This window comes from Centruroides sculpturatus, unplaced genomic scaffold (assembly GCF_000671375.1).
Source record: "Centruroides sculpturatus isolate CEXI.00-Female unplaced genomic scaffold, Cexi_2.0 scaffold1595, whole genome shotgun sequence".
Lineage (NCBI taxonomy): Eukaryota > Metazoa > Arthropoda > Arachnida > Scorpiones > Buthidae > Centruroides > Centruroides sculpturatus.
Genome location: NW_019385698.1, coordinates 123893 through 135086, shown reverse-complemented (window position 1 = coordinate 135086; position 11194 = coordinate 123893). Strand labels below are relative to the sequence as shown.

The 11194-nt window shown below is 26.7% G+C and overlaps 1 protein-coding gene across 1 annotated transcript in view; it reads left to right on the top strand.

The window, feature by feature from the left end:
• The window catches only part of LOC111641300 (OCIA domain-containing protein 1-like), a 30803-nt gene extending 21444 nt beyond the window's left edge, over window positions 1–9359 (top strand). Inside the window, exons 6-8 of the mRNA XM_023387453.1 lie at window positions 116–270; window positions 2780–2989; window positions 9029–9359. Coding sequence (XP_023243221.1) covers window positions 116–270; window positions 2780–2989; window positions 9029–9069 — 406 coding nt within the window. The 3' untranslated portion in view covers window positions 9070–9359. The remainder of the gene's footprint in view (window positions 1–115; window positions 271–2779; window positions 2990–9028) is intronic.
• Window positions 9360–11194: the final 1835 nt, after the last annotated feature.

Sequence of the window (11194 nt, the reverse complement as noted above, 5' to 3'; positions counted from 1 at the left end):
GGTAAATGCTAATAAATAAATTATTAATAAAAAAAATTTTATGTTTTGATTTGTTTTACTGTATAATCCATTGATTAAATCATTTGTAATAATAATGAATTAATTATGTTTTCAGATTTACAACACAATTGCAAGAATATAAAGTTTCAGATGATGTTAAAGATCAACAGTCATCATTAGATTTTCAAAGTCCTAAATCTATAGATTTATATCCAAATAAAGCTACTCCACCTTCTGGATTAGATAGTACTTACCAACCATCAGTTGACGGTATGTACAAATATTTATCTAATTACAAAATTACAATAGACATATGCTTTACAGTTTGTTCATCATATGATCAAACCACTTTATGGAATCTCTATAATAAAAAATTTCATTATCAAAATTTTATGGCATATGTCTCAGCTTCCATGTTCTTTGAATGAATTATCAAAACACTGTATTATTTTTGTTTGCATTACAATATTTTTATGATAGCAAAGGGTTTATGAAATGGAGTAATATTGTAAAGTCAGGGATCTATTATAATTTAAATTATAGTAAGCTTTTGAAGGAACAACACTTGAAAGAATAAAACATTCAAAACCTTCAGAATTCATTACATCATGTGGTGTTAATGTTGCTCGATAAATGGAGTTAAAATATTTTGTTGCCATTTGAAAATTTTTCACAATTCTTTGCATATTTTTAGTTAAATACATTGGATTTGTATTTAAATTATATACAAAGTGTTCTCAGAGGGGAGCGAACAGAGCACTTTCTTCCTTAGAATAGGGTAAAATATTTCACAAATTATAATTGAAAAATTGATTGAGATATGTATCTGTACATCCTCAATCATGATTATAGTCTATAATCTACTCATTGAAAAAAACCCCAAAAATTAGATAAAAATTTATTGATGTAATTATTTCTCTCCAAGCTTTGACATGCTGTGGACAATTTTCTGCAGATGCTCTTGATTATAAAAAATTACAAAATTATATGAACAAAATTCTTAATTGTAGATTCATTTGAATAGAATGTTGAAAAAATATGTCAGTGCAAAAAAAAAAAATAAGCAAAATTAATAACAAATAGTTCAGGATATGGAAAACAATTTAAAAATCTTGAATAGTTTAAAAACAAAGAAAGAAAGTTTAGTGAAGAAAGAAAAAATTATTGAACAAATAAGTAATTCCATCTAAAATATTTGAAAATATATTAATATTTAATGATATTAATAACTAGTAGCCCGGGACGCCCCCTAGTGGGCGTTCTTTACAAATTTCCATCAGGTACGTTCCTTTGACTTTTTTGTTCCTATCAATATGCTCTACAGCTCTGTTAATAAAGTCCTAATGGTAAGATTTACCCTCCGAATGAAGGGGTGGTGACCCCCCCAAACTGTAGCCCCCTGTGCGAACAATAAAGTCAAAGGAACCATAACCTACGAGCGACCCTTTGCGAGATAAACCCCTGAAAATTAGCCTACATCATTTCTGGTCACGTGACATCGTGGTCAAAAGGGAGTCTACCTTGCGAAAAAAACTAACGCGCGCTCGTGCACACTTGGGAGTCGCCGACCTGCTCATTTGCAGGGTAAATTGTCAAACAGGAGGTCATGTGACCCATACAATAATTTTCGGAAGGCTATATCTCGGGAAGGGTCACGCTTAGTGGTATGGTTCATTAGACATTTATTGTTCACACAAAGGGGAGTGGTTGCCATCCCTTCATTTGGAGGATAAATCTTACCGTCCCAATTGCGTCATACGAATCTATATTTCTACCTATTAAACATTCTATAAAAACTTTAAAATAGTTTAATTTGTTTATTTACCTTCGCTTATAAACCTCAATTTTAAACATATCCGCCATTTTTTCAACAAATTTCCCGTGAGTCAATGCACGACGTTCGGGATGTTGTAAATGTGCGGCGCAAGGTTAATCAAGGCATATAATAAGGCAAGACAAGGCATATAATAATTATTTATAGCATTCCATGGAATAAATAATAAATATCTATTACAAATAAAAATAATTTATTGTTAATTTAAAATCTACGCTAGGGCACCTCTAGTGCCCGTTTTTGTCATACCGTTACGTGGACAGACGGATACCTGTTCAATGGGTTATATATATATAGATAAGCATTATGTCTTTGATGCCTTTTAAACTTATGACAGAACATTAAAAGAAATTTCAGATTTCATTCTTATTCACTATTCGTGTATTCATAATTTTACAAGTATTTTGAAATCAGAATAAATTTGAAAGAACATTAACCGAGCCCTTACAGCACTTGGTCATTAACTATCAACACTTTCAAAGGTTTAAAATTTAAATTAAATTAAATTTAAATTAAATTTGATTTTTTAAATTAAATTTGAAGTACAATTTAAATTTAAATTTAAATTGTACTATTTAAATTGAAGTACAATTTAAATTTAAATTTAAATTGTACTTCAAATTAAATTTAATTTAATTTGAAGTACAATTAAAATGAATTTAAATTAAATTTGAAGTACAATTAAAATGATACTATTATACTATTGTATTATATTATATTATTACACTATTAATTATAATAATTAATAGTAGCAAAACTTTATTGTATAATCTTATATACAGTATGTTTATTGTATAACAAATAAAACAAATTTCTCAAAATAAATAATGGTCTATCAGATGCAAAATTGATACGTTCTACTTCGTATATGTATGTATGTATATCATATTATATTAAGTTATATGAAGAATTACTATATGAAATTATATTTTTATAAAACTTCAGATGTAACAAAGCCATTGCCATCTGAAGAAAGCCAACCTTCACGAACATTCACATCATATGAAGAATTAAGAAAGAAAAATAGAGAATCAGTACAAACTCCTGGAACCAGTTACTCAAGTTATAAAACACAACCTTCAACACAATCAGTTTGGGAACATTCTTCAGAAACATCTAGGCAATCTAAACAAACAACACCCAGTAAAAGTTCTGGTAAAAAATTTTTGATTTTGTTTATTACTGATAATTGTTAAGCAGAAATAATTTATAAATAAGTATGATTAAATTTCTATTGTATATTTGTTTTAAGATTATTATTCATTATCTGAAAAAGTTTAATATAAATGAATAATTATAATTACACATTATCTTAATTACATTAATGAATAATTTTAATTACTGGTATACTATTATACACAATTATTATCTAATTATTAATTTATGATTATTAAAATCAATTAATATATTATTAAGATTGAGATGAATTCATATTTGTGATAACTATGTGCAGTATTATTTCCTTAAATGGCTGATGGTTGTTTTTCTTATCTTTACAAGACATAAATAAGGAAACAGTGCTCAGTTTACAATGAATAATTTTAAGAAATTTTCTTCAAACACTGAATTGATATATTGAATTTTGTCAATTTCTTTGTTTTGTAGAGATTGAAAAAGATATTTGAATGATTTAGCTGAGAGTTACCCTGTGTAATTATCAATAATACCAAATCTAATTAACTATTTGGATTTTAAATTGAAAATATATAATTTTAATGAATTATTGCACATTTACAAAGATATATATATATCTTTGTAAATGTGCAATAATTCATTTTTTAAGTCATTTATTCATTTATTATTAAAACATTTGCTAAATAATGCAATACTAATTCAAGAATGTTTACTACTAATCAGAATAATGTAGTTAATGAATGTCTAGAACTGGATAACATATTCTTTTGTAAAAAGGGCTGGCAAAATTACAATTTAATAAAATTAAAAATTTTGTAACATACTAAAAATATCTTCACTGATCTGTTATCTGATCTTGTAGTATCTGTTACAGAATTTTTAATTTTATGAAATGGATAACATATTTATTATGAATGTTTCTATAGTTATCTCTTCTGCAGATATTATACCACATACATAAAAATATAGAAAGTTAGATTATAATCACATCATTAGAATCATATTACAGAACATCATCTAATCAAGAACCTTTTAAGCATAAATATTATGCTGATAGCTTTTAAACATGATAAACTAATTATTTTTAGTAGCTTTTTTTAGAGTTTAATCCAGTCTAGTATTTTATATAGGCATCAGTCAAACATTGCATTTACAACACTATAATATTTATTTTATTTCAAAATTATGTCTATACAGCTGGCAGATTGCCACCATTGAGACAGCATGGCAGGTGCAAAGTTTTGCAAGTACCAGACTTGTGGAAAAGAGATGTGTAAATTATAGAAATTAGAATATTAATTGCAATTAAGATGTCAATTAAAAGTGTTAATATATAAAATATCTAATACTAATAAACAGAAATTGTTTTCTCACTGTTTTATAAAAGGACCAAAGCATGCATTAGAATCTGGAGCTGAAAGTAGTAAAGTTTTGCATAAAATGATTACAGTATATTTTAATACTGTAATCGTTTTATGCAAAACTTTGTAAAATGCCTTGCAGAACCAAAAAAATCTTCAGTAAATAATCATGGACAGAAGGATTAACATTTTTGATCTTTCCTCAAATCTTCAGGTCAAAGGTGTTGAATTGGAATGCTTTTCAAATATTATTGCGATTAATGCATTTCAAATATTGCATTTTTGATTATGTTCTGTTGTTTGAATGCATTTATAAATTCCTAATTCAGTGTGAGGCTCGATAGCATAAAAAATAATAATAATTGACAAGCGATTATTTATTGTGACATTGTCACAATGCTGAGCTGCAATTTTTAATCATATTTTTAATTTATTTAATTTCAAATATATTCTCTCCATCTCAAATTAGTAGTGACTTGCCCCTGTGCATTATACTTTACCTTTAACAATACATTTGTGCTGGTCATCTAACACTTCAGGAGAAAATTTTTGAATTGAAACAACATGACTTCCAGTTTGCATTGGAAGTTCACATATAGCTAATCAGCTGTCCCTAAGATTTTCATATCTGGTCTTGTCTTTCATATATCTAACTCCGTTTTTGAGATTAAGGAAAGACAGACAGATGGGCAGACGACAGTGGAAAATTATAGGTCTACAATTTTTTCAAATTGCATCTCAATAACACATACTACTTTAAAACTGCAAATATAAAAACATTATAAAGCCAAATTATTCAGAGAATATTCTATAAAAAAGGCTTTTGGCAATTTATTTAGAGACATTAATGCATGTTATCGATTATTATTATTTTTTTTATGCTATCAATGTCTTGAACCAAATTTAAAGATATAAACACATTCAAAAAATGGAACATATTCAAAAATGCAGTAATGTTTAAATGCATTGGCAGTGCATTTGGTCAGTGACACATTCAGTTGGCAGTCACCAAGCACCGACTGATCTTATGTCAGTGTAATAATACAAATATTAAACAAAAAACAATTGCTATCTAAACAAAAACATCTGAGATGTAAAATAATTGTGCCAAGTAAAACTTATGAAAATTTAGACAACAGTAAAAACTTTTCTTAGGAGTTTCTCTTTGGTAAAGATGAGCTTGATGCTTTGAAACAAAATGTAGAAAAGAATAATACAGGTAAAAATCTTGTGGGTAACATTTTGAAGTGCCTAGCTTATCTTTATCAAAGAAAAACTACTAAGAACTATTTTGACTGTTGTTTAAATTGTCGCAAGTTTTTACTTTTCACAATTTTTTTACATCTATGTTTTTGTTTGGATTGAGTATTCAAAAATCATTCAGATTTAAAACCTTTGACTTTAAGATCTGTGGAAAGGATTGAAAGTGTTAGTCCTTCTGATTATTTACTGGGGTTTATTGGTCTGTAAGGTATTTTAGTACTGTATACTTACACTCCAGTCTGAAGAATTGTTGTAATTAGAATAAAATGATTACAGATGATAATTCTTTTCATGGAGGCTGGAGAGTAGTGTGTGGATGTTTGTAGAGTAATTACAGCATTGACAATTACAGCAACCATAAAAAATGTAGAAAAAATCATTCTTATCAAGCTGACCTTTTGTTTTGGCTTGCAATACTACATAATTGTTTAATTCTGAATGTGTCAGGAATATATTCCTGATAGTGGCATACTGTAGTGTGTATGGTATACATGCTACAATTAATGTTATAAGTTGTTAGAGAAGTTTTGCTTCATAAATTTAAAAAAAATTTATGAAGTCTAGTGAATATCTAAAGAAATTAACACTGAAGCCTAAAAGAAGATCTGAAACTGGAACCAAATATTGTATCAAAAATATATGGCTTTGACTCCAGCTCCAAAACTGTAATAGTAACATTGTTTCATATATCTCATTACTGTATCAAATTTATACCGCATAAATTTTATTTGTAGTTAAAAATGGATAAATTTACAGATTTATGAATACAGTCGATCTCCCTATAACACGGGTTCCTATAGTTCGGATTCCTATATCACAGCAAAAAAATTGCGACAGTATTTGTACAAACATGCTAAAAAAACTCCTATAATTTGGTAAAACGTCATCGCCAACTTGTGTCACAACAGGATTGGCCGAATCTAGACCAATAGCAGATATTGCACAAACCATTGAGTTTAAATGAGCAGCAGACCTACTAAAAACCATTTATTATTTAATGTTCATAAAAATTATATTTATTAGTGATGTCTCCAAAGTTCAACAAAGTTTTCGCTAAAAAATAATTTATCAGGAAGCACACGAGTGCCGTTTGATGCGCTGCTCCGCGACGAAAACAAGCTTAAGCAATGGCGTTGTCGAACGGTGCACACTAGGTAAGTAATCCTACAATTTTTTGTTTATAGCATAGTTTATATGGATTATTGCCAAAAAATTATACATATTTTGGAAATGTTGAGTCGAATTAGTCTAGAATCGATTAATTTTATGGAAGAAACCTTTCAAACAGCCATAGTCCATAAATTGCATATGTGCCGGGCTGTGATTGGCTGGACTTGTAGAAAAGGGATTCATAAAAACAGGAATGTATCTACCGTGTTATAGGGGGTCGACTGTACACACACATACACACAATTTATTAATAATTATATTGAAACAATGATTAAATATTATTTCCAATATGTTTGCAAGTATGCATATTTAGTATAATGAAAATGTTACTACCAAATTGTGTATATATTTAGGCTATGAGAATTTAATTATTAAAAAAGTTTTTGCATTATTACCTTTTTATTGTCTATATTCTAAAATACCTAAATGTTGTTAGTGGAAGATTAAATATGCGTACTTTATTACAGAATCATTATTTTTACTTTATACACAATACTGTTCAACATTTTGAACATTTTNCTTCAGTGAAGTAAACTCATATAATTTAGTTAATGTATTAATTATATAAACAAGAATATATTTCTTCTGGAACAAAAATCTATCTGACATTGAATAAATTCATTTGGCACTTGTAAGATTTATTAATTATAAAAATATATAATTAGAATTCCATTAATGTTGATAAATGTGCCAATGTTTGCATATATTTTCTAAAAATAAAATTTTTATAGTGATGATGATTATATCTGCTGTAAGTACCATATAAACAATCAGTTGTTTGGATCTCATCTAGTAGTTGATAAAAACATCAACTTCAGTATTTTTCCAAAATTAGAATAGATTTTCTATTGCTTGAAAGACAGTAAACATATTATTATCATTGAATTTCTTTAAAAATGTATAACTTAAAAAGATTGATTTTATCATTTCTTGCACCAAAATACAGTATATAGGAATTGAGTTTCTAGGCTATGATAAATAAATAGTAAAATCACTCCAAAGTAACGAATGAAAGCCGTAAAAAATTAATAAACACGAACTTTTCATCCATAATCCAGTGATTTAGTTTTTGTTAAATATATTCAAAAGAAGTTTTTACGTTTTTCTTGACTGATACTTTATATGAACTATCGATACCATCAGTCGAAAAAATCAACCTCCACGCTTCCAATGTCTGAATATGGCTCCAATCGAGATTTGCCCAATAGTTCTTTCTACAGACAGCTCTGAACATCAATTATGATCAGCATGTAGATAAGGTAAGATGAGTGCTGATTATGCATTAAAACTCCATTAAAACAAAATTTCATTTTCATCTTTGTTAATATATTAGACTAAGCTTGCCATGTTCAAAATAGATTCTAGAAAATATTTTAAATATTTAATAGATTTTTAAAACTTTTTTTCTTGAAAATATTAAATTTCAGTGTGTTAAGGAATCTTCCATTAACTACCTGCACAGTTTAAGGGAGAAGGAAGTTGTGAAAAGTATATCATTGTACAAGATGGGGAGGGAGGATGTTGGGCATTGTCTACATAGGCTTTTGTAATGCTGTTAGTGGCATACAAATTTGTTCTTATAAGCTTACTTACTAGTCATGAATAAACTGTTGGTTATAAAATATTTGTATAACTTTTTAATGTCATGAGGGTCCATGAACAATTGTATATGCAATTAAAGTGGGTTTGCCAAAAGTATACTATTGTACACAAAAGAGTGGGAGGGGGTCAAAAGTGACTAAGAAACTGTACATGTAATTATTGGACAGCCTTAAGAGGATAAGGAAATTATTCAAAAGATGATAAAATATTACTTATCAAATATCAGATTTCACATTAGCTGTTCTTAAAAATATTCTTTCATTTTATTTTAAATATTGTAGTTTTTAGTTAACAAGAATTAATTAAAAGCTAGGAATTTTTAAGATTAATGAGATGCAAAAAGAAATTAATAGTTATCCATGAATTTCTTTTTGTTTGTTTGTCATGTTGAAAATTTTTAACATCATTACAATATGTTTATTCAGGATATGTTATATTAAATATGAGTATTAATACATATTTAATTAATATATAAAAATATATTAGGAATGTAATTAATATATGAATTATTTTTGAAACTTCTGGCAAATAATAAGCCAATTACTATTAATTATTAATGATATAATTTCACTTTTATGCTAATTTATTTGTAATATATTTAGTTAAAATATATTAAAATGATAATTAAAATATTACTGAAGTGTTGTTGTTCAATATTTTTCAGGAGGTACAACAAATCCTTATGGAGATGTCTGGGATGATTAATATAGTACTTACTTAGAATGCTTATAAGATGGTATTTTTTACAATATAAAATTTAGGATTAAAATTTTCTGTATATAGAGAAAAAGAATTATTAGATTTCTTCAGTTCTTTTTTTATATAATAAAAATAAAAGCAAAAAGGAATGTTCTATAAAAGATAAATTTGTTATAATATTGACCAATATTGCTTATAAGATAGTAAAATAAATTGTTGAACTTACATTAATGTAATAGTTTATTTTGAGATTTAATTTTAAAAGAAAAAATAATAAAGAAGATAAATGGAATTTTAAAATACCAAAATTATTTTCTGTTGTAATGTAATTTTTCTTACATTTTAAACATAAAATCAAAGTATTTTGATAAAACTATAAATACTTCTGAAAGGTTTATTTAATAACTAATCAAAGAAAATATAATGCATTTCGAATGAAAATTACCTAATAAATTTAGAAATTTTAAATTGATAATTCTTGAATATATTACAAAGTTCAGAGTTTGATAAACTGACTAATATTTTTATGAAGATCTGTTTAATGTCTATTAAAATAAAATATTGATACAAATGTAAATAAAAATAATCTTTAAAATTTTTGATATTTAAAAATTTATTTTTCTTCAGTGAAGTAAACTCATATAATTTAGTTAATGTATTAATTATATAAACAAGAATATATTTCTTCTGGAACAAAAATCTATCTGACATTGAATAAATTCATTTGGCACTTGTAAGATTTATTAATTATAAAAATATATAATTAGAATTCCATTAATGTTGATAAATGTGCCAATGTTTGCATATATTTTCTAAAAATAAAATTTTTATAGTGATGATGATTATATCTGCTGTAAGTACCATATAAACAATCAGTTGTTTGGATCTCATCTAGTAGTTGATAAAAACATCAACTTCAGTATTTTTCCAAAATTAGAATAGATTTTCTATTGCTTGAAAGACAGTAAACATATTATTATCATTGAATTTCTTTAAAAATGTATAACTTAAAAAGATTGATTTTATCATTTCTTGCACCAAAATACAGTATATAGGAATTGAGTTTCTAGGCTATGATAAATAAATAGTAAAATCACTCCAAAGTAACGAATGAAAGCCGTAAAAAATTAATAAACACGAACTTTTCATCCATAATCCAGTGATTTAGTTTTTGTTAAATATATTCAAAAGAAGTTTTTACGTTTTTCTTGACTGATACTTTATATGAACTATCGATACCATCAGTCGAAAAAATCAACCTCCACGCTTCCAATGTCTGAATATGGCTCCAATCGAGATTTGCCCAATAGTTCTTTCTACAGACAGCTCTGAACATCAATTATGATCAGCCTGTAGATAAGGTAAGATGAGTGCTGATTATGCATTAAAACTCCATTAAAACAAAATTTCATTTTCAGTTCATACATATATTGAAAAGCTACAGTTTAAGTGTAAAAATTAGTAACAGTAGACTAAGTTTACGCGACCAAAGCGAAAGCATATATAATATATACACTGCATATGGGCACTACTGACTAAGCTGAGAGAGCTTAGCCATCTCATAGCCTCCAGTAGCTATGGGTCTTATCTAAGTTTGACATAACAATTAAAGGACAAACATCCTTAAAATTTGATACGTTGAATGATTAGAGCTAGGACATCTAGGCACTAAAATCATACAAGTTATGGCTAATATGAGATATTAATTATAACACGAGTTTTAGTGCCTGGATGTCCAAGTTCTACTTATATATTTTAATAAAACTTAATCCGGATTAAATTTTATTTAAGTATGTTTAAAATTTTGTATTTATTCTGTTTTCAAACAAAATACCAATTAAAAAAAAATACCTTATGCTGTCCTTCCGATGCAGGTTTGATGATAGCAATTAATAAATTTTATAATAAACTTTTAAAAATATGGTTACTAATGTAAAGTATAATTTTATACGCTTATTGTTTGTTTATTTTTAAAAACATTTCTTCTTAAATTAATAATAGTAAAATTTTTTAAGTTCTATCTTATTACTGAAATGAAAAATTTCAACGTTTAATTTTAATATGAAAGTTTATTCTATGTTTCAAATTTAAAAATAATGTAAAAGTCTCACAAAACAAGAATTCAATATTT